Source organism: Hylobates moloch, unplaced genomic scaffold (assembly GCF_009828535.3).
Source record: "Hylobates moloch isolate HMO894 unplaced genomic scaffold, HMol_V3 SCAFFOLD_11, whole genome shotgun sequence".
Classification (NCBI taxonomy): domain Eukaryota; kingdom Metazoa; phylum Chordata; class Mammalia; order Primates; family Hylobatidae; genus Hylobates; species Hylobates moloch.
Genome location: NW_026652286.1, coordinates 15,604,371 through 15,627,802, shown reverse-complemented (window position 1 = coordinate 15,627,802; position 23,432 = coordinate 15,604,371). Strand labels below are relative to the sequence as shown.

The window sequence follows — 23,432 nt, the reverse complement described above, 5'->3', positions numbered from 1 at the left end:
TTCTCAGCCTCACATGCATGCACTGTTCACCACTTTGCTGAATGGCCAAGGGGATCCTCTGTGGAGCTTTGGGATTCTCTCTCTGTGCAGCCGTCTTCTCTCCGGTACTCTCTCTTTAGAACCACAGCTGACTTGGTCTCTCTGGACACTCACTTCTGTCTTTTCAACTTCAAGAGTCTGCCAGGATCCATCTTAGTTCTCCCTCTCTGCACAGTAACATGGCAACTCTGCCAAGGTAATTCTGGGGTAATCCTAGGACTCACCTAGTTTGTTTCCAATGTCGTTCATTGCCTGGTGTCCAGTGTCTTGAAAACTGTTGTTTCATATATTTTGTTTGTTCGTTTGTTTCAAATGGGAGGATAAATCCAGTCCCTCCTTTACTCCATCTTGACAAGAAGCAGAAGTTGGTAGCTATTGTTATTTTATCATTCATTCAAGATATTTTAGGGGCACCTACTATGAGCCAGGCACTATACCAGGTTGAGTATACAGTGGTGAGCCAAAAGAATGTGGTCCTAGCCTCACAGCAAATCTGTCTTATGGCGATCAACTTCTGCCAGAAGGCAGTAAATATGCTAGGCCCTGGATTTATGAACATGGACATGAATCAGCTGTGATCATTTCTCTCAAGGAATTCAGAATTAGGAGGGAAGAAAAATTAATACAAAGCTGACTATGAAAAGTATGTGAGATACAAAGGCTCTGGGCATATTGATGAAGAAATAATTAATTCTGATTTAAGGTATAAGGGAAAACTTCATGGAGAAGGTGACATTTGAGTTGGGACATGAAAAGTTCATGTAATTTTGAATGGTGGAGAAGCAGGAGGGAGGTAGAGATGCTGAAAGTGCTTTTATACATGTGACAGACACAGCTATCTGGCTTGTTCTTCCTCGCCCACAGAACCCTAATCATGTGCTTCAGCGGATGTTGTATACAGTACTTTCCAGCCCCTACCAGTGAGTCTTGATTGGTTGAAATCAGTCATGGAATTTTTATTCCCCTTGCCTGTCACTGGATCCAGTATAGGCACATGACACAATTCTGGCCAATGAGATATGAGGGAAAGTCTGCTGGGAAAGTTTATTTTTCAAAGAAAGGGAGGGAACATTCCTTTCCCCTACTGTTTCTGAGGGAGAAACAAAAACAAAAACAAAAAAAACCTGATTCCTTGATGATGTCTTGAAACCACTGAAATTAACCAATCTGAAACCGATATAACTCATGACTTCTTGTTGCATGAGATGCTAAAGTTTTCTTCTTGTTTCAGTAACTTCTGCTTGGATTTTTGTTGTAGTTGATGGTGTTACTTTTGGCCAGATGCAGGAGACCAGCATACCCTAAGCTGATCAGTTTACCCATTTGAAACTCGCTTTTCCTTTTCACTGATTCAACCCTCTGCTAAATGTTACTTATCTTGTTCTGGTTCCTCTGCTTCATCAAGAATGGAGGTTAACCTAAGACCTAAGGCATGACAACGCACTTAGTCACTCTTCCCAAACATGCACATGTGGGGAGATGCAAAATAAGTTTGAAAATGAAAGAAAGCAATTATACAGTGCAATACCTTGACTATTCTGTCCCATCATCCTTCCTGATCCTTTGGTTGGGAGGACTTGAACTCTCATGGTAGGGTGGAGGGATGAAAATAAATATAAAGGAAAAGAGTGTAGGCAAGCCCAGGGGAAATTATGTAAATTCTTCCAGATTTACAGCAGTGCTAGAATTCTCTGGTAATTCCCACAGGAGCCAAGACTACCTCTGAAACAATCTACCTTGGAAACTACCAGTGTCTGGCAGGAAACCAAGTATAACAAGGGCAAAAGATATGCCTTTTCAGAGAGTCTGGACCAATCCCAGGGACCCAGGCCAGCCTGTGGCCAAAGTTGTGAATATGCAAAAACTGTCACCAGTCTCCACTCGCTTTCTCGTTCCCTTCCTAGTCCCCTTCTTTTTCTAGCCCCAATCTTTTTCTCCCTGTTCCTCCTCCTACTCCTCCTTCTCCTCCCTCACTCACTCAACAATTCATATCCTGCTTGCCTGATGAGCACAGAAGGTACTAAGCCGCCTACCTTAGGACACTTGCATTTCAGCAGGGAGCTCTTACACCCCCAAGGTAATGCTCCTCTATTGCTAGAAATTCAGATCTCTAGGCTGGCTGTGGGAAGCATGTCTAGTCTCAGGCACAGTACTTCTTGTCCCATGCAAAGTCAGCTGGTGGGAAGGGAGGGGGGGGATCCAAGGAAAAGAAGGGGATTAAGAAGGGAAGCGGGGATCCAAGGACTGGCTTCCCAGCTCTCACTGCCAGCCAGTGGGGTCACAAAGACATTGCCTCAAACGTGGAGCTGTCCTCTGCTAGCTCATACAGGATCTTATCCTTCTCTCATATAACTACATCCTCCCATCTAGCTTATCTTACTCACCTTCAGTCTCAATTTAAATGTATCTTCCTCCGGGAGGCCTTCCCTGATTGATTCCCATGTCTGGATCGATTCAGTACCCCCAGACCACTAAATGCCTTTCTCTGTGAGCACTTGTCATGCTGACTTGTGATCCATGGATCTCAGTTAGCCAGAATCCAGCACAGCCTGACACTTAGCAGGTGCTCAGTTTATGGAACGAACGAATGAACATCTGTTCATATACACTATAGCTCTGCAGACACCATGACTATCTTGTTCTCCATTGTACCCTCAGCACCCAGTCCAGTGCTTAGGCCGTAGTAGGAAGACAGTAATGACTTATTAATTGATTGAAAGAGGGCGTCACAAGAAAGGGACTTGCATCTATGTTGCGACGACATCTTTATTGCAAGGGCAAGAAGCACATCCCAGACCTTTTTGAAAACATCAGGGATGGAGGTGGCAGGCAAGGCAAGATGGAGGAAATTTCTAGGAGTACAGATATCTAGCTGTCATGGTGGGTTTCCCTCTTCAACTATGGTTTCAGTTTTCTAGGGATTCTTATTTTTTTTTTTTTTTAGATGGAGTTTCCTTCTTGTTTCCCAGGCTGGAGTGCAATGGCATGATCTCGGCTCACTGCAACCTTCGCCTCCCAGGTTCAAACGATTCTTCTACGCCAGCCTCCGAGTAGCTGAGATTACAGGCGCCCGCCACCTCGCCAGGCTAATTTTTGTATTTTTAGTAGAGACGGTGTTTCACCATGTTGGCCGGGCTGGTCTCGAACTCCTGACCTCAGGTGATCTACCTGGCTCCGCCTCCCAAAGTGCTGGGATTACAGGCATGAGCCACCGCGCCCGGCTTTCTAGGGATTCTTAACCTGAGGCTCATAGGTGGGGCTTCAAAAGATCCATGAATCCTCCGACTCTTTAATCAAGCACCCGTGTCAGTAGCTGTATGTGCATTTTTCTGGAACAGGAAAATGAGTTTCAATGAGTTTCAAAAGGCTGAGACTGCTCGAGACCTCACTGTCCAATATGGTAGCCATTAGTCCCGTGTGGCTCTTTAAGTTTAGATTTAAATTAAAATTTCAGTGCCTCACTTACACTAAGCTACACATCAAGTGCTCAACAGCCACTACCTACAGGCCAGAACAGATAGAGCGCATTTCCATCATTGCAGAAAGTTTGATGGGACAGATATCTGTATTGGTAGCATTACCAACTGAATACAGGTAAGATTGGATCCAAAGAGTGCTTTTGTAAAATGAGTTACCAACATTTAGAAATAGAACATAAAAATCTAAAATCCTGATTGATTTCATTTGGGAAACAGGACTATCTACCAGCGTGGGGCCTGCGTTTCCCTGGCAGCTGGAACGCACAGTACCGCTCCCTTTAGAGGGACTCTCGGTCATATAGAAGTTCCCCGCTTGACCCTCCTTGACGACTGACAGTACGACCCTCGTTTCTAGGGCACTTCGCCCGTCTTGGTTTCCTTCCAGGCTCGCGTTTGTAACCAGACTCCAAATTTTGCTAAATGGGGTTGAATTGGGTTTGAGAGCACATCTTAGAGCAGGGTCTAGGGCTGAGATTCGGGGTCTCAGTTGGAAGCTGAGGAGGGGCAGCGCCTCCTTCCTTACAGTTTTCCGGAACTGTAGGAAGTCAGAGGGAATTTTATCCTGAACATCTGTTGCTTGACAAAGAACTTCCCAGTCCTCCTCCGAGCCCTCCAGTCCCCAGCCCAGTTCGCCCGGGCCCGCCCCTAGCAACGAGATCGCGGGGAGGGGCCGAGGTGAAACACGAGTCCCGCGCCCACCACCCCGGCTGGCGACGTGGCTCCGCGGCCCTGGCCTCCCCCGGCAGCTCAGCCACCAATGGGCGAGTGAGCGGGGCCGCCCGCAGCTTCCCAGCCCGAAGCCCCGGCGCGCCCCTCTGCTCCGGCTCGGGGCGGGCACTGGCGGAGGGACTGGCGAGTCCCCTCCTCCGCGCCGGCCCCAACCCCGTCGCTGCCGCCGCGCTCCGAGCCCCCATTTCCGAGCTGCTGCTGTTGTCGCTCGCTCAGCGTCTCCCTCCCGGCCGCCCTCTCCTCGGGACGATGGCGCGCAGTGGCCGCGGTCGCCGCCTGGGGTTCGCCCTGGGGCTGCTGCTGGCGCTGGTGCTGGCGCCGCGGGTTCTGCGGGCCAAGCCCACGGTGCGCAAAGAGCGCGTGGTGCGGCCCGACTCGGAGCTGGGCGAGCGGCCCCCTGAGGACAACCAGAGCTTCCAGTACGACCACGAGGCCTTCCTGGGCAAGGAGGACTCCAAGACCTTCGACCAGCTCACCCCGGAGGAGAGCAAGGAGAGGCTGGGGTGAGGCCGCGGCCAGGGCCCCGCGGGGGGCGGCGCAGGTGTCCCGGGGCCGCCCGGGAGGGAGGCACGCGGGATACCACCGCCAAAGCGAAAGCGAAATCGCGCGCGCGGCCTCGAGGATGGTGGCCTGCCCAACTCGGCGCTGGGGCTCAGGCTAAGTTGCCGGAGGGCCCCGGGATCCCAGCTTGGAGATCGCCGCCGCCGCGCCCCGGCCGGGGTGGTTTCTCGCGGGGAGGCGAGAACGTGGCAGCTGCCGCGGGAGCCAGGACGGCGAGGGCCCGCCCCCTCCCCCGGGTTGCATCAGAAGGGAGGGGAGAGTGCACAAAAGAAGAGTTTGTCCACAGTGGCCTGTTAGTGACATGAGTTCCTCCCCACTCTCTCGCAGTTTCTCTCTGATCCCCCATTCCCGGGGAGAAGGGCTTGAGACACTCGCTAAGAAGGTTTCAGGGATGAACATAAATGGATAAAAGATGAAGGGGCAGGCGAGCGACAGGCTTGCTTCCTGGTCTCGGCCGGAGTAGACTTGCCTTTTGCCTAATCGCCCTGTAAATCTATCGTAAGGAGGCTGGGCGCGGTGACTCACGTCTGTAATCCCAGCACTTTGGGAGGCCGAGGCGGGGGGATCACCTGAGGTCAGGAGTTCGAGACCAGCCTGACCAAATGGGGAAACCCCGTCTCTAGTAAAAATACAAAAATTAGCCGGGCGTCGTGGCACACGCCTGTAATCCCAGCTACTTGGGAGGCTGAGGCAGGGGAATCGCTTGAACCCGGGAGGCAGAGGTAGCAGTGAGCCGAGATTGCGCCACTGCACTCCAGCTGGGTCTGGAGTGAGACTCCCATCTCAAAAATAATAAAAATAAAAATAAAATAAAATCTAGTGTAGGGATACAAAAATCCGGTTGAAAAGGGACACGCAGTTTCCTATTGGAAACACGAGGGAGCAGGAATGGAAACGGGTCGCCTGAAACGTTTCTTTTGGCAGCAGATGTCTGCAGAAGCACTCAGTTCTTTGGCAACTGATTTGTTTGGGGGCAAAAAGCTGGAGGGTTCTCTTGGTGCTGGAGGATTTTGACTTGGGCTGTTAAAGGCAGTTGAGTCAGGAAACAAACCCGGGAAACAAAACTTTGGCGCATTTTAGTACACCCTCCCCGGGTCCCCCTGAGGAGACACTTGGGCGTTATGCAGAGATATCTGGTGGTCCTTGCACAGAGGACCCAGCAGGCAGCCTGGTCCCAGATGGAGGCAGGACTGGGGAAGAAACCAGCAGTTCTGCCTACTGGGCACCAGGTCTCAGATCTCCCTGAACCTGATTCCTGGGGGTGGAGGATCTTCATGTTCTGCCACATGAAAGAGAACACAGCCATCCCTGTGCTCCTGGGGGCCTCCAAAGGCCAAAGTGTTTCATTGGAATATGAGGATAAATTATACCTATTGTGAAGGTGCACCATTTGCCTGCTCTGGTAAAAAGACCTTTGAACTTCAAAGTCACCTCCAAACAATTACCTTTTATCTTGCAGAGTACTTTCTCTTCTCGGTTAGGACTTAACAATGGGGGCCATTGATGAGTTCAGTCTATTGTATTGCTTCGAGGCACTTGGAGACTGATTTATCCTGGAGCCCTGAGTGGCAGCCACATTGTCACTGGAGAGGAGGCAGGGAGAGGTTTTGGGATTTGGAAAACTTTATAAGGTGTGGTCCTACAGCTTCCAGTTAATGCCTTCATCATGACAGTTCAGCCTAGTAGTGAGAACGAGTGACGGTGGAGTTGGTCTGGATCTGATCCTTGTATCAACACCTCGACTTCATTCATTTATTCATGCAACAAACATTTGAATGGCTACTGTGTACCAGGCCCCAGTTTACAAAACTGACAGGTACAAAGATGAAACCTTATGCTCTGGGCATCGAAGTGCTTGTAAGCAAATGTGGAGGAGAGAAGCATAGACAAACTAGCCATTATGCACAATTGCTGCAATGATGGCCTGTAAAACCTACCGTGAGCACATTCAGGAGAAGGAGCCGCCAGGGCTTCAGGTTAGAGAGAGGGATTGGGGCTGTCACCTGATCAGAGTTTGTAGGATGACTTAAAGGCCTTCCTGAAGAGAAAACAGCCCATTTCTAAAGGGTTTGAAGAGTGTTCTGGGGCATGAGGGGTGGTGAGTCTGCAAAGGGGCAGGGAAGGGAAGTGAGAGGTGGAAATGGAGGGGAAACCAAGGGCAGAGCAGGAAGGACTTTGGTGAGATGGACATGAGATGTTATCCTGTACGTTGTCAAAATGTCATAATCCCCAAGACTCACTGGGAAAGTCAGGCTGGCAGGAGGGCAGTACACAAAGAACATCATCGAGGCACAGACTAGACCAGTGGCAGGGAGAGGAGGTGACTGCCAAAGGGGTTTGGTCTCTCCGGATTCCAGGAGGGGATGAATCTAGACACCAGTGGGAGGTAGAACTGGCAGCTCTTGCTCTTGACTCAACGAGGGGGAGAAGAGGGAGGTAGAAATCAAGGGGACATCTGGGTCTCTGGCCTTAGCCACCAGATGGGTGATGGATGCACCATTCACTTGTAGGTTAAATCTGGGGTAGAGGCGGGGCAGGAGGTGCTGGAAATTATGGGTCCTGTTTGGGATGGTGCTGAGTGTGAGAAGCTGCCCCTCTGTCCAAAGCTTCTGTTTCAGTGGTCCCCTCCAAGATTGGGCTGAGGAGGAATGAGTGTGGCTGGATCTAGGCAACTTTGTCACAATCACCTGCCAGCCCTGAAATGTGACAGCTCTAAGGCCCCTAAAGACACCTGGACCAGAGATTGCCAAGTGGGAACCCGCAGGCTGAATGCATTCACAAATATGCCACACAGTGTAAATTACTCGCTCACATTTAAAGTTTGAATGATTTCACATACAGACCCCCATATCTGGCTTCTCTTGACACCTTTATTCCCATGTGTCAGTCATCGTCTGCAGCAGAGTCGGCCAGCCCTGTTTGGCGGCTAGCAGGGTACCTCTAAGTGGCCATAGGTCCCATCAAGAGGTTTTGCTCATTCTGTTACCTGTTGGTGTTGAGAACAAATGATGATGGAGTTGGTCTGGGTTAACTTCATTCATTTATTCATGCAATAAACATTTGAATGGCTACTGCGTAGCAGCTACCATCAGCCACTGATCTAGATTATTGTCTTTAGTGAGGAAAAGCATGCATTCTCTCCTTTATTCCTCACAACATTCCTTGTGAAGTAGGTGTTCAGTTTACAGATGGGGAAACTCAGAGAGTCAAGACACTTGCCCAAGATCACGCAGATAATGGGGACCAGAGGCAGGACGGGGATCCAGGTGTTCTGATGAAAGTGCTGGGCTTCATCTCCATCCTAGCTGCCTTTCCCGGGATCTCACTTGAGATTGTTAAAGAGAAGGTTAAGATCTTATTTATTCTTACAACAAATATTTATTGAGTCTCTCATATGTGTCAGGCTGAGCTATGTCCTAGATGTTTATTTGGCATAGATTAGATGCTGTCCTTTCCACAAAAGAGGATTGTAGAGTCTGATGTCGTTACCCTGAGATTATGTTTCCCAGTTGGCATTGGGTAACCCATTGGCATGTCTCCACTCTGTCCCCAGGATTGGAGCAGTGCTTGGCACATAACTGGGCTCAACACTGCACAATGTTAAAAGAATTCTGCTGTGTCTAGCTATGATTTCCTGGGGGAAGAAGCCTGAAGACACTTGAAGTTTCGTGTTTTAGTCTTTTTTTTTTTTTTTTTTTTTTTTTTTAAAGACAGGGTCTCGATTTGTTGCCAGGCTCGTTTACAGTGGTGCAGCCATAGCTCACACTACAGCCTTAACCTCCTGGGCTCAGGCAATCCTCCCACCTCAGCCTCCTGAGTAGCTGGAGCTGCAGGCATGCATCACCATTACTGGCTAATTTTTTTATTTTGAGGTGGAGTCTTGCCCTGTTGCCCAGGCTGGAGTGCGGTGGCGTGATCTCGGCTCGCTGCAAGCTCCGCCTCCCAGGTTCACGCCATTCTCCTGCCTCAGCCTCCCAAGTAGCTGGGACTACAGGTGCCCGCCACCATGCCCAGCTAATTTTTTGTATTTTTAGTAGAGACAGGGTTTCACCGTGTTAGCCAGGATGGTCTCAATCTCCTGACCTCGTGATCCACCTGCCTCGGCCTCCCAAAGTTCTGGGACTACAGGCATGAGCCACCATGCCTGGCCATTCTGGCTAATTTTTAAATTTTTTGTGGAGTCAGGATCTTACTATGTTGCCCAGGCTGCTCTCAAACTCTTTGCCTCCTACCTCAGTCCTCCCACCTCAGCCTCCTGAAGTACTGGGATCACAGATCCGGCCTGTCTTTTAGGATTGAGACCTGTTAAACTTGCAAATGAAGGGGTACTTTCAAGCTGTTGGTGATGTTTACACCTTCCTGAGAAAGAGGAGCTTGGGTTCTTGGGTTCAGGTAGGAGGTGGAGACTTTGATTATTCACTCTTCCCCTTCTCATTTACACCCTCCCCCACCTAAAGAAAAGTTATAGGAGATTTTCTCTATCAAACTATGAAACTACTGATGAATTTGTTTCCCATTTTTTATTAATCAAAGATTAATTGCCACTCAGAATGTCTGTTGACAAGAAAGTTTTACCACTGAAGCTGATAGAATTCCAGCCCAAAACAAAGAAATCTAGAGTTAGCCTGTATGACCTCCTCCCAGGTAAATGGACTACGAGGGTGAAACTTTTTTAAACACTGGGAATAGCTTGGGGGTGTTTTTGAAGTTCCCTACCGGGATGCTGTCCTGGTTTGGGACCATCTGATCTAGAGATGACAAAAGTGAGTTCCCAGCCTGAAGTTTGCTCTGGGCTAGCGTTTAGGGTACCTCAGTGGAGTTCAGTGGGAAGTTTCTGAAACCTAGGCCAGCTGTGGAGCTGGTATAGGAGTCTTTACCCTAAGAGCAAAGGGTTTAAGGTTCCTAGAGCGGATCAGCTGGTCAAGTTTTGTGAATAGATTCCATGATGTCAAGGCTCCTTCAGCCCTGACATTTGTGCTGTGTCCACCATCTGGTGTCTTCCTGCTTTACGTTTCAAGTCTTTGTATCCATGGTGGTGGGATTTAAAAAAAAACTCACCTATCTTTTGATTCACATACGATTTTCCACTTTTTGCACTGGACCTAAGCCAGAAGACATGAGTTCTCACCCCAGTTTTACCAAATACTGGCTGTGTAATCTTAGAAGTTATTCCATTTCTCTGGGCCTCAGTTTCCATTACTCCAAAATGAGGGTGCTGGACTACAGCAGGGAAGATTAATAGGTTTCATCTTACAGATCAGCTCTGATCCATTGGTAATGGCCATCACCAGAGCACAGTGCTGAGAATTCTGAGAGCACCTCTAGATTTATCAGGACAGAGGGGCATGATCCATTAGCAGCGTCTGCCATCAGCACTGCATGGGGGAAAGCACATCAACCTTGGAAGGATAAACTGGAAGATTCCTTCCAGCCTCCTTGGATCATTGATTCTGTTGTAGTTGTATGTGCACTTTAGATTGTGCAGGTGTTTGATCTTTTGCTGGACCAGCATCACACAAGCCTTGATAATATAATAGCCTTGTGCATGTGTGTGGGTTTCTTTTTTTTTTTTGGTACTGCAGGAAGATTGTTGATCGAATCGACAATGATGGGGATGGCTTTGTCACTACTGAGGAGCTGAAAACCTGGATCAAACGGGTGCAGAAAAGATACATCTTCGATAATGTCGCCAAAGTCTGGAAGGATTATGATAGGGACAAGGATGATAAAATTTCCTGGGAAGAATACAAACAAGCCACCTATGGTTATTACCTAGGTAAGAGGTGCTGCAGGAGCGATGACACAGCGGGGGCCCGGGTCACAAGCTTTTTGTAGACTCTCTCCTCTCTTACCATATCCACTCCCTTCAGGGAGATGTCACAGCCTCCTAAGCAGAACCTGCTTGTATAACACCCTCCTCTGCAAACTCAGAATGTACTGAGTTGTTTACACTGAGTGAAGTTATAGGTGGGAGGGAAGGGCTGTGAGGGCTAATAAAAAAAATCCCTTAGATTGAGACCCCGTCTCAACTTCATCTCAGATGCACACACGGAGAAGAAAGCAGAAGGGAAGTGTGTCTGTGGTACATTTTCAAAATGCTGCCTAATTCTGGATAGCAAGGATTGAGTGGGCCGGAGCAGTCAGGGAAGGCTTCCTGGTGTGGGTGGTTTGGAAACTGGAGCCTTGGAGAATGGATTTATAGTTGGAGAAGATGGGTCAACTGGAGGGGCAAAGATGCAGCAATGTATGCAGTAATGGGAAGGGTTTGGATCCAAGACAAACAAGATCAGGAGAAGGAAGGAGAAGTGAGATTACAGAGGCACGGGGTGCAGACCTGCTGGGTGCATGGTGAGGATGGCAAAGAAACAGGCCCAAGGAGAACCAAAGATGCACACACGCGGCCAGAATTGGGGAGATCTTGAAAGCCAGGCATGGCATTGAGACAAGATGTTTTGGGTACCAAAGAGCCTCTGTATGTTCTAGATCTAAGAATGAGATGATGAAAGCAGAGTTCCGCAAAGAGAAGTGGGGCAGTAATACAGTCTAAAGCCTGCGCTCTTAACCACTTGCAGTAATTCCCCTAATATGCCATGAGGCCTAGATTATGGGGTGGCTTGAAGGGACTGATATTAGAGGCATTCTGACATAAAATGTTTTAAAGAACTCAGTAGGTCGGGGCCTTTTTTCCCTATGTGTACCATTTGAGCATGAAGGATGAGTGATCTGGCAGGAAACGCCTTTCTTGACCGCACAGTTTAAAAACATTTCTGCGTACGTACATCCTGCAGGAAACCCCGCAGAGTTTCATGATTCTTCAGATCATCACACCTTTAAAAAGATGCTGCCACGTGATGAGAGAAGATTCAAAGCTGCAGACCTCAGTGGTGACCTGACAGCTACTCGGGAGGAGTTCACTGCCTTTCTGCATCCTGAAGAGTTTGAACATATGAAGGAAATTGTGGTTTTGGTAAGATAAGCGAAGAGTCTGGGCTGGGAAGAGACTGGGGAGAAAACCGCCTCCAAATCTTGTCTCTTCCAAAGAGAGAACATTTTTCAGCCTGAAGGGAATTGGAGAAGGACTCTGAAGTAGAGTTTGTTGGAATACCTGTCTACCCAGAAAATTAGTCAAGTCAGCCTGGCTGCTGTAACAAATAGCCCCCAGTTGTAGCCATTTAACACTAGCAAAGCTTGTTCCAGCAAGATGGACCTCCTGGGCTGTTCTCTGAGCACAGTTGGGTACCCAGTTCTCCTCTAAGCACTCCTGCTTGTGCTCTGCCATCTTGTAGCTTCAAAGTCATCCTGGCAACACCCGGCTGGCTGACAAAGGAAAAGAGAGGGAATGAGAAGATACAGTCTTTGTTTACTCTTCTGGCCAGGGAATGACACATCCCCGTCACTTATGTTCCACTGGTCCCTCCTAGATATGAAGAGGCTGGGAAATACAGTTTAGATATGTGCCTAGAAAGAGTAAATGGGGGCCAGGCACGGTGGCTCACGTCTATAATCCCAGCACTTTGGGAGGCCGAGGCAGGTGGATCATGAGGTCAGGAGTTTGAAACCAGCCTGGCCAATATGTTGAAATGCTGTCTCTACTAAAGATACAAAAAAAATTAGCCAGGCATGGTGGCGTGTGCCTGTAATCGCAGCTACTCGGGAGGCTGAGGCAGGAGAATCGCTTGAACCCAGGAGGCGGAGGTTGCAGTGAGCTGAGATCGTGCCATTGCACTCCAACCTGGGCGACAGAGTGAGACTCCTTCTCAAAAAAAAAAAAAGAAAAAGCAAATGGCTTAAGTGAGCAACTAGCTAGTCTCTGCCCCATTTTTCAGTTTTAAGGGACTTGGAAAAAGACTCAGAAATGGAATGAATTGGATTGTTAAAAATGTATGGAAACGTAAAGTAAAAATTACGGCTGGAAGAAATGCTACCCTTAGGGGGTGGGTCTTTGGAAGGTGGGTGGGTCTTTGGAAGGTGGGTGGATCAGGCCCTAGGCTTTGAGGAATGACTATGCTTGTAAGGCCTCAGAATGTAGTTGCTTTCCATAGTGTCTTGTTGGGTCCCAAATGTCTTCATTTTCCATGACAATTAAATAAATGCCATCACCTGTTTTCCTGGGCAGATGCACCAAGCCAGTTCCAACTGTTTCAATCCTGGGAAACAGATGGCTAGAGCTTTTGTTTACACGAGCTGTGGATGGTTTTAGTTATGCAGGTGGTGGAAGGGTCCGCTCATGCTTCATCCTCCTGACTGCCGTGACTGTAAGGACTGGGCAGTGACTCCAAGAAGCATTTCTCTTTACCACTCAACATCCATGTAGTGATAGCTAATGGGGCAGAGGACAGTGCAGGTGGTGAATGATCCAGAGTAGACTACGAGCCTTTGGGAGTGGCTCTCTGCTCTCAGGTTAGCTCTTTGGTTTGACCCAGGGTGCCTCCGAGTTGCTGTGCCAATGAACAGTAAACTCATTTAATTATTGACCCAATCAAAAAAAACTAAAGAAGAGGTCAAGTATACTAAATACAGAGCACAATACATTAAAAAGTCAGTTATACTTTTATTTTTTAGTTGCCCACTGTTTCACATTTCTCTGACACCAACTCAGTAGTCATAGTCCTGTTAGCACTAGAGTCTATTCTTGTGGTCATCTAACTCAGTGGTTCTCACACTGGCTTTCTCACATGTTCCCCAGTGGGTGTTTTGGCTGGATGGTGGAGTTGGTTGGCCTGGCAGGGCCTCCCGATATCGTCAGAGCACCTCTGGGGTTACAGGTACATCTTGCTCTGAAGAAAGCGTTCTGCTCTTGAAATTGGGATGGGGGATTAGAAACAGAAACTATTGCCTGTTTTTTACAGATAAAAAACTAGTTCCCAGGGAAGTAAGGAGATGAGCCAGAAGGCACCAAGCATTCAGCCGTAAAAGCTGGACAAAGGAGGACAATAGAACTCTCAGACTTGTTAGAGCACATGGCCATCTTGCATTCTGTTTTACCCTTTGCTTCCTAGGAAACCCTGGAGGACATCGACAAGAATGGGGATGGGTTTGTGGATCAGGATGAGTATATTGGTGAGTACTGACCTAGAGTCTTGCTCAGCTGTCCCGACTGGGCCACATGCCCCCACCCACACGTCTGGCTACTTTCCCCAGGTGTCTCTTTTAGCAACAGCTGCAAGTCTGTAAGTCACTCCTGTGAACTTCCAGCCTGTTTGTCCCATCAGCCCTAGTGGTGTAGTATCAGGGAAGTATTATTAGGCCTCATTCAGTGCAGAAGAGATGAAGGCTGGCCCCACACAAGGCTGGCCAACAGTTGGCCCCATGACTCTGAGAGGTGCCCTTCGTCACACTGCCTAGTTTTACCTTTGCAAAAGGGCATTGGACATCCCATAGATTTACAGTGAAGATAGAGGAGACAGTGTCAGGGCAAAGACTCTAAAACTTGACTGGGTCGATAGGGCCTAGAAACTCTGAGTAGATGCAGCTGTGATTAACAGAACTGCTTATGTGTCTGAGCACTTTGCAGAAAGGCATTCTTCTTAGAAAGATAAATGCTTTACAGAGTGCACAATTGCCCAATAATATGCTCATTTTGTGCCCCTCGTTTCCCATCCTTTGGTTGGGAGTCCTATAGAGTCAAATTAATGTATTTGGGTCTGAACCCACCATTGCTGGTTAGAGCCCTTCCTGGTAGCCCCAAATCTCCCCCAGCCCAACCCCCGCTAGAAAGGACTAGAGCAGGCAACAAGGACAATTCCATTTGATCCTCACCACCTGCTATGGCACGTGGCTCCAGCTGCAGGGTCCCTTCTCATGGCAGCTCTTTTCCCAAGTCTCAATAAAGTAAAAGCTGGAAAATCATTTGATTTAGGTGTTGACCTATGAAAAGAGAAATGAAATATGTATAATTTTTGTACAGATTTTTAATCGAAGCCACTAATTACCTTTAAATGTAAAACCCAGAGCCCAAGTTGCTATCTGTCTCTGGTTTTGTGGTTGTATTACTTTGCCACCCCAGACACGAGAACAAGTGCCTTCAGCAATGAAGAGCAGAGTTTCCTCTAATCATTAGAAATTATGTTTGATCGTGAGCCGAACACTGTTCCTTGCGTGTCATTGGTAACAGACAAGGTAGCTCTCGCCACAGTAATTAAAGTGATCTTGGTGGCACTACCCTCATAGAATAACATATGCTGACAGCTCCCTTATCGTAGCAAGCAGTAGAGCCTTCCTCTTGCTGGGTCCACGTGCGAGGGTCACGTTCGGAGGCGCAGACCTCTTACCATGGCACTGGGGATGAAATGAGACTGACAGCAAAAACTGCATGATGAAAACAAACAGTGTAGTGCTTTTGATTGAAAGTGTGCGCTATGCCCAGCCCTCCGGAACTGTGCATTGAAATGGTGCAAAGTCAGGGGCAGAACTCTTTGAGTGGCTTTGCCTGAAAGAAGCATCCCATTCTTTACAATGAGTAGAGAGAGGGATGTGGAGGCGTTGCGCTTGAAAATGGAATACCTAGTGACTCACAGGCAGAGGAAACCCAATGTATTGACTCGTCATTTCACTTCTTGGGGAGGCTTCTCTTCAGGCGGCGCCAAGTGGAAAGTGGGTGGTGGGGGGTGTAGTAGGAAGAGCACTGGAATTAGGAGCCCTAGCTTCTCCACCGATTAGCTGTGTGACCCTGGGGTAATCATGTAATGGCTTCAAACCTCAGCTTCCTCATCTGTAAAATGGGGAAAAAAAAGTGAGCCCATTTTTACAGGATTCGATGAAGCTCGAATTAGCTAATACATATTACAGCTCTTTCTCAAAAACAATGTAGACATGTCAGTTAGGGGTCTACCTTGTAGTCAAGGGTCTTGTCTTTTTTTTTCCTTCACTTACCACCTGCTCCCTTCACCACCTGACATTTCCAAGATCTGCTTCCACGACAGAGAAACTGCCTGCAGGGTATCTCTCTTTTCCAAGAGCTACTGACACACACACAATGCAAAAACGTTTCCTTTTTCTTTTCCTTGCCATTTTGTACAATGGGGATAATGACCCATCTTGTAGAATTGTTACAAGGATGAAATATAATGACAAGTGAAAGCCCTTTGGAAATGAGATAAACAATAGTACTAACCACAGTGGCTAAGACTCTGGGTTGAAAGCAGAGTGGCCATGTTCCTGTGGAGCCTCCAGCTCATGTGAGCTGTGGGTCATTGGGTAAGACTTTACCTCATTGTTTTCATCTGTAAGATGGGAATTATAACAGCACTCACTTCGTAAGGTTGTTGTGTGAAAATCAAATGAAAACTGTGTGTAGAACACTTTATACAGTATCTGGACCATAGTGTTCAATGTTAGTCATTATTATTATTAGTTTTCGCGTATGTAGTGCCAATTTGGGTTGTAGAGGGCTTTTACATCAAAATGGCACATTTGATCCTAAAAGCCCCATGATTTATAAATTATCATCTCCATTTTACAGACAAGGAAACTTCAGGCTCAGTCGCTGAACTAAGTCAAAAGCCGGGATTTATCTTTTGGCTTCTAAACTCAGTTCTTTCTACTCCACCACATGAATAAATTATTGCATCATTATCCCCAAGAAACTGCCTACCAGCTGTTTGAGTTAGGTCTCTGGATTGGTCGTCGCCTTTCCTAAAGCTCAGGAGGTCAAGTTTTTTTTTTGGGGGGGGCGGTTTACCTTCCCACTTTCCTTTGTAACCAACAACAACCTTCCCTTCTAGCGGATATGTTTTCCCATGAGGAGAATGGCCCTGAGCCAGACTGGGTTTTATCAGAACGGGAGCAGTTTAATGAATTCCGGGATCTGAACAAGGACGGGAAGTTGGACAAAGATGAGATTCGCCACTGGATCCTCCCTCAAGATTATGATCATGCACAGGCTGAGGCCAGGCATCTGGTATATGAGTCAGACAAAAACAAGGTATTTCCCATTCTTCTGGAATCACTGATTGAAGGGAGACAGTTTACATAAGATTGGTTTTGTTTGCTTTCTCGGTGATAGCATTGACCCATATGGCCATGTCTTTATTGACTTTTCCTTCTTGTCCTACAGTGGAGACCTGTAAACTTGAGCTAATACCATGATAACCCACAGTAAAATTATTAGGCCCCAACTTTCCTGGAAAGTCAGCTATGAGCCACAGACTTACATTAAGTCACATTTCCTAAAATTGCAGAACTTTGTGGGCAGGACACGATTTAAGAAGTATACCCCGTGTTGCCCTAGGTTCAGCTTATTTATCCATTCGTTGTCACCAAATACTTATCAAGCATCTGTGAGGTGTCAGGAACAAGGAAGCCCATCCCATTAAAGCCCAGACATCCTCAGGCAAGCTCAGGTTTCTGGCTTTCATGCCTAGTACTTCGGTATCTGTTGATAAACATCCAAATAAACAAATCAATACATTTAGAAAAATGTCCTGCCTATTCCCCACTTTGCTGATTGCCCCCAAATTCTCAGGTTATGCCAACAGTCAGTTTAGGCAGTGAGGCCATAAGAGGAAAGTGGCATTCTTGAGGGCCTATTTTGGGAAGACCAACACTGCTTGTGGACACAAATGGATTCTAGCTTCTGAATTACGCAGGGACTTCCCTGACACATGGTAGCACAGTTTTTATAGCAAGAGGCTGTTCCGATTTGGCGTTTTGCAGTGCAGTCATGGTAGATGAAGGAGGTGCCCAGTAGCTTCTGGATTACTAAATATAGTATTTTAAATGTTGCACATCAGTGAAATGACATGAACATCATACTGAACTAGTACAGTTACCAGAGCTTCCGTGACAGAGCTCTTTGATCTCTTCTATAGGATGAGAAGCTAACTAAAGAGGAAATATTGGAGAACTGGAACATGTTTGTTGGAAGCCAAGCTACCAATTATGGGGAAGATCTCACAAAAAATCATGATGAGCTTTGATAGACACTCACCAGAATATGGCAGACTGTCATAGGCATTCTGTTATTGTCTTGGATTGTTGCTACAATTGTCTAATTTACAGCAGTTGTGATCCCACAAAAAGCAAGTTTATACCTCGGATTGGGGTATAAAAATTGTTTTTTGCTCAGTGTTTACTGGAAAATGGACATCACTAGTCTTTCAGTAAGATTTCCCTCAAAACACATGAAAACCTTGGTAAATTGCAGTTCTCTCTGGGGATATATTGGTACAACATGACTTAAAACTTTTTTTTTCTATTAAAACTTAAAGGGGAACAAAACTTGAAAAAGCCCTGTTCTTCAAAAGTTGAGTGGGTTGAGGGAGGCAGTAATATGAAGTGACTGCTATGTATTTTAACTACCAGATTTTTTATATTTGCCACTGTTAAATAGTTGGAAAGGGGAAATTCTGATTAAGCAAAAGTGGTATCATCCTAGGTAAGCTTATTTCAGAACAAGTCTAATATTTCAGATTCTTTTTGACTTTATACTCTGAGTTGTTACTTACTGTAAGTGGTGTATATGAAACCTCCATGCATTTTCCAGTACGGATCTGCTAATATCACAGTAAATCTATGTCTTTGTTTGTTTTTCTATTAAAAAGCAATCAAGAAAGATAATGTGAAAAAGAAAGGAATTTAGAGGTAGGGAAAAGATGAATGTCAGACATTTGAAGAACTATAGTAAAATGATAAACACTAAATATACTTGAGAAAACTTTCTTAATATGCCAATGAGGTAGGCTTGATCTTTGAAATAGTGAATAGGAATACAATGCATTTCCTCAATGATCACTGATTAGAATGAGGTGGTGGGATCCTTGGGAAGCCAAACAGAGCGAAGTTCTGGATCATGTCCCATCCAGTCCAGTGAATCCACGACCCTCAGACCTGTCCCCCGGGAACAGCTTACACCATGGAATGAGGACAAGGTGATACTCTGAGCTGAACTGGCAGGCACAACCTGTACAGATTGAAATTTCACCTTGTAAGGAGGAAGTGAATGAAATAAAGGATCCCCCTAAGGATTTTCTACTGTGTCCTGTGGTGTTTGACTTCACAGATGCTATTTGTGACATTATTATTCATATAGCATAAAACAGTGGGGTTGGATCCCATGAATAACATTATAAAGGTTCTAGGTTTTTTTTTTTCATCCTGTTACTAGAATGTTCAGAATAGACTCATATTTACTAATTTAATAAATGTATATACTTAATGCCCTTACTTTTCTAGGTTATTTTAACTATAAAATCTTCCTGAAAAAGGTTGCACCCGGAAAATCTGGACTTCTTCCCTGGGCCTATGAGGCCCTGCAGGAGGAGGCCTATGGGATCTGGCCCCTCCGAGCAGCAGCATCATCTCCTTACCGCTGTCCCTTTCACACCGCCTATATTCTGGCCCCACAGACTTTCTAGTCCTCAGACACACCGAGGTCATTCCCAGTTTGGGCCCTTTGCACTTGCTGCCCCCTCACATTCAGAATACCGATCTCTCACACCCTCAGGTAACACATGGTACTTCCTCAGGGGGGCCTTCTAGACCCCACTATTTAAAGTAATCCCAACTCGAATCTCGGTTTCACATCCCCATTTTATTTTATTCTCGGTATGCATTACTATTTATATTCATTTCCATGCCTTCTGTCCAAATTGCCATAAAGTGGGGGATTTACAGTGACAGAAACTTACACGGTTCTGGAGGCCAGGGTCTGAAGTCAAGGTGTCAGCAGGGCCGCTCTGCCTCTGAAGGCACTAGGGAAAATGCCTCCTTGCTTCTTCCAGCTTCTGGTGACTCCTTGGAGTTCCTTAGCTTGTGGCTACATCACTCCACTGCGTCATCTCTGCCTCTGTCTTCACAAGGCCTTCCTCTCCTTTCTCTGTGTCTCTTGGTGTGTCTTTTATAAGGACACTTGTTATTTGATTTAGAGCCCACTTGGATTATCTAAGATGATCTCATCTTGAGGTACTTAATTGTATCATCCCTTTTTTTTTTTTTTTTTTTTTTTTTTTTTTTTTTTTTTTTTTTTTTTTTTTTTTTTTTTGAGACGGGGTCTCGCTCTTTCGCCCAGCCCGGAGTGCAGTGGCGCAATCTCGGCTCACTGCAAGCTCCGTCTCCTGGGTTCACGCCATTCTTCTGCCTCAGCACCCACCCCCAGTAGCTGGGACTACAGGCGCCCGCCACTGCGCCCGGCTAATTTTTCGTATTTTTAGTAGAGACGGGGTTTCACCGTGTTAACCAGGATGGTCTCGATCTCCTGACCTCATGATCCACCCGCCTCGGACTCCCAAAGTGCTGGGATTACAGGCGTGAGCCACCGCACCCGACCAATATCATCCTTTTTTCCAAGTAAGATCACATTCACAGGTTCTGGGGGTTAGCAGGTGGATATATCTTTTGGTGGGGGGCCACCATTCAAGCTAACCTACTACACCACTTGACATTATATTGTTTGGACATTGCTTGTCTCTCCCAAGCTAGAATATAAACCATGAGACCAGCAGTCTCTTTTCCTGATTTATTGCTGTTTCCCGGGACCGCGAACAGTGGAGTCTAGCAGCAATAAATGCTCGGGAATTATTTGCTGAATGAATGAGAGGCTGATGGCTTTAATCAAAGGGAATATCCCTCAGGGAAAAAATTCTGTAAAAAATATTAAAATAGCTAACAATTGCTAAATGGGAATTTTGAGTGATTTGCCCAAGATTCCACGATGATTAAATGGCAAGGCAAGACATCAACTCCAGGTGTTCCTGGCTCCAAGTTCTCTTCCATGTAGCTTTTAAGTTGTGCTGCTCCAAATCTCAGAATTTCATATGTTTTCTATTTCTTTGCTCATCCACAGCATATGATTATGTGGTAAGGAAATGAGAATAACTCTGCTTTACTAGAAATAACCTGATGGCTTTTTTTTTTTTAAGCAATGAGAAGCTGGTTTTTAAAAACTGAGAAAATAATATTGTGTAACCTAATTATAGCACAACAATTTAAAAGGTGATGACATTATTTTTCACCTCCAAAAAGGAATATAGTTGATTTATTATTACATGTAGTAAGACATTAAATATATTTGGAGCATTAACTTTTTCCTTTCAAGTCAGTGCACATTGGAAGACTAACCCTGAAAGATCCTAGAGCTTCTGGGGCTGAATTTAACACTATTTAAAGAAAGAAAACCTTAGCTAGGGGACATAACTGTTAACATGGTGATTTGTAAAACCTTAGATTTCTAATAAGGTCTGACTGTTTCAAGGAAAACATATTTTGTTTCTAGGTAACATTTCAAGTCTGATTATGAACAAATGCTACAAAATTGATCTGTAATGGGAAATACTGTAATGTCACAAAGCATTATTTAATGCTTAATGTGACTGAAAGCATTAATTGCTAGGAGCCATAGTCTGTCCAAGCAAAACACGAACACACATTTTACACTCCTTGTCTCTTACTGTAGGTTTTCAAATGAATTCAAGTGTCACAAAAATGTAGTTAGAAAATCTGCCATACCTGAAGGTTTTCTTCACCTGCTTGGAATATGGTAGTTGTTCCCTTATTAGCAAATGCATGAGTCGTATCTTCTCAGAAGTCCCCAGCAAACAGTTGCTGTGTGGCTGCTTGTTAGCAGCTCAGCTAAAATGTCTCGTGGGGTGAGGTAGTGAGTGGCTGATGGGATTTTTTTTTTCCTTCTAGATTTATTTTGTCACTTTCATAATAAAATCTCAGGTTTCTCCAAGAACATGCAATTGAGATTTGGCTGTCTCTGAAGTACTGAAATGAGTTTATAGCGCTAGAACTCCCACTAAAAACGAATGAGTGCGATAACGTTCATCACTTTGGCTCACACTGAAGTATTAAGTCTGAGTACTGGCTGGAAAGCTTGTGTCATCAGTAAACTCATGAGATTTACATGAACTTGGGGCTATGTCCAAAGAAACCATCCCCATCCTCAATTCTGGTCAGTCCCAGGGTCCACGGCTGGGGACACATACCCTAGGTGTAATGCATCCTACCACCCCATGTGCTTTTAGTACCTCTATAATTTTTCTCATGTAAAATAGAAAATGGAGTCTGATTCTCCCACAGAAGTCCATCAAAGAAAATGGCTGTAAGGATTGGCTACGTTCTACCTCGAAGGTGTTTGTGTAGTGAGCACTTAAGCATTTCATTGCTCCTAGGATAAACACTAATAGCTCTGTACCAGGAACTATACCAAGCACATACATACATTTCTTTCTCATGTAACCCTCACAGCAGCCCTTGAGATTGGTATTTGTAGGAAACAGGAGAAGCCAGGTTATGTTGCAGTAACAGACAACGCTAACATCTCAGTGGTTTAAAGCAACAGAGGTATAATCTTTGCTTTTGCAAAGCCAGCTGTGGCCTGGCCAGTTGTCTTTGGTGTGGGGTCTCAGCAAGCCATCTCCACAAGCATCCATATCCACTGGAGACCCCACACAGGCAATCCAATGCTGCCACCTCAAAGTGGCACCTGTCACTCATGCTTACTGACATTGGTCAGTCAAAGCAAGTCATGTGGCCACATCTAACTTCAAGGGAGCAGGAGAGTGTGATCCTACTGCTGAAAGCACCGGTGAGCAGCATCTGTGGTTACCACAGTGGATTTCCCATCTTACAAATCAGGGAACTAGAAAGGGAAGTAATGCCCAAAGCCACCCAACTCACATATGAGATGACTGTGTAATTGATTGTCCAGACAAGGACACCTTTGCCAATGAAAGGGAGGAGTTTTAATCAATATCTCCCTGAATCCTGGACAACCTGCTCTGCCCACTTTGGGACTAGTGAAGACCCATTCCACTCCTCGTCTCACTACGTTCTTCCCCATGGGTTGAGAAGTCCACGGGCCAAAAAATTTTGCCCATTCAGAGCCAGTGCCTCCTGCTTCTAGACTATACTCCAAGTCCCCAAATGACTCCTGAGCTCTCTGCCCAAATGACCCCAAGTCTCTTCCAAAGCCTGGGTCAGCCTCTTCCCCAGGTATTTCTTCCAAAGGGCAGGCAACAGGGCAGGTAAGCCCACCTCTAGTCCCAAAGGATGGCCAACGGGCAGCTGTTGGGGAGTGGACTTGATGTAAACCTGCAGGCTGGGGTTTTTACACACACTGCTATGGTTTGAATCTATGAATCACCCAAAATTCATATGCTGAAACTTAAGACCCAAGGCAATGATATTGTAAACAAAAAAGTATGCGTCAGGTCTCAATCAATTTAGAAGTTTATTTTGCCAAGGTTAAGGACGTGCCCGGAAGGAAAAAACAAAACAAAACACAGAATCAAAGAAACAGCCTGTGGTCTGTGCCTTTCTCCAAGGATGATTTTGAGGGCTTCAATATTTAAAGGGAGAAATAGGCTGCAGGGGAAAGAGAGAGATCGGATATGGAAATCCACAGGTTGCAAGGAAAAAAGAGCAGGTAGGGGAATAGTGAATTATGTATTCGTCTCCTGCTCAGTAAATCGGTACTTTACATACAGTAAGGGGAATATAAAGTAGCTACCTGTGGAAATATTTAACCTTTATCGGTAGGTATCTGCTCAGGAGCAAAAGGAAAGGGAGCTTCTTGCATGACTCAGCTTTCAGCTTAACTTTTCCTTGTGGCAGAGTGAATTGGGATCCCAAGTAAACTTTATTTTCCTCTCACAGTATTAAGAGGTGGGGCTTTTAGGAGGT

The 23,432-nt window shown here is 46.1% G+C and overlaps 1 protein-coding gene across 1 annotated transcript; it reads left to right on the top strand.

Moving 5' to 3' along the window:
• Nucleotides 1–4,241: 4,241 nt before the first annotated feature.
• Nucleotides 4,242–18,784, top strand: RCN1 (reticulocalbin 1). Its single transcript, XM_032166351.2, has 6 exons — nt 4,242–4,750; nt 10,391–10,584; nt 11,597–11,775; nt 13,808–13,868; nt 16,532–16,731; nt 17,618–18,784. Exons 1-6 carry the CDS (start codon nt 4,497–4,499, stop codon nt 17,723–17,725), a joined length of 996 nt encoding a protein of 331 aa, XP_032022242.1. The 5' UTR covers nt 4,242–4,496; the 3' UTR covers nt 17,726–18,784.
• Nucleotides 18,785–23,432: the final 4,648 nt, after the last annotated feature.

What these genes read in the sequence shown, in the direction of transcription:
- RCN1 (XM_032166351.2), top strand. Translation starts at nt 4,497, where the DNA reads ATGGCGCGCAGTGGCCGCGGTCGCCGCCTGGGGTTCGCCCTGGGGCTG. An exon ending in CACCTATGGTTATTACCTAG is followed by an intron (nt 10,585 to 11,596) that starts GTAAGAGGTGCT and finishes TACATCCTGCAG; the next exon opens with GAAACCCCGCAGAGTTTCAT. An exon ending in GGATCAGGATGAGTATATTG is followed by an intron (nt 13,869 to 16,531) that starts GTGAGTACTGAC and finishes CTTCCCTTCTAG; the next exon opens with CGGATATGTTTTCCCATGAG.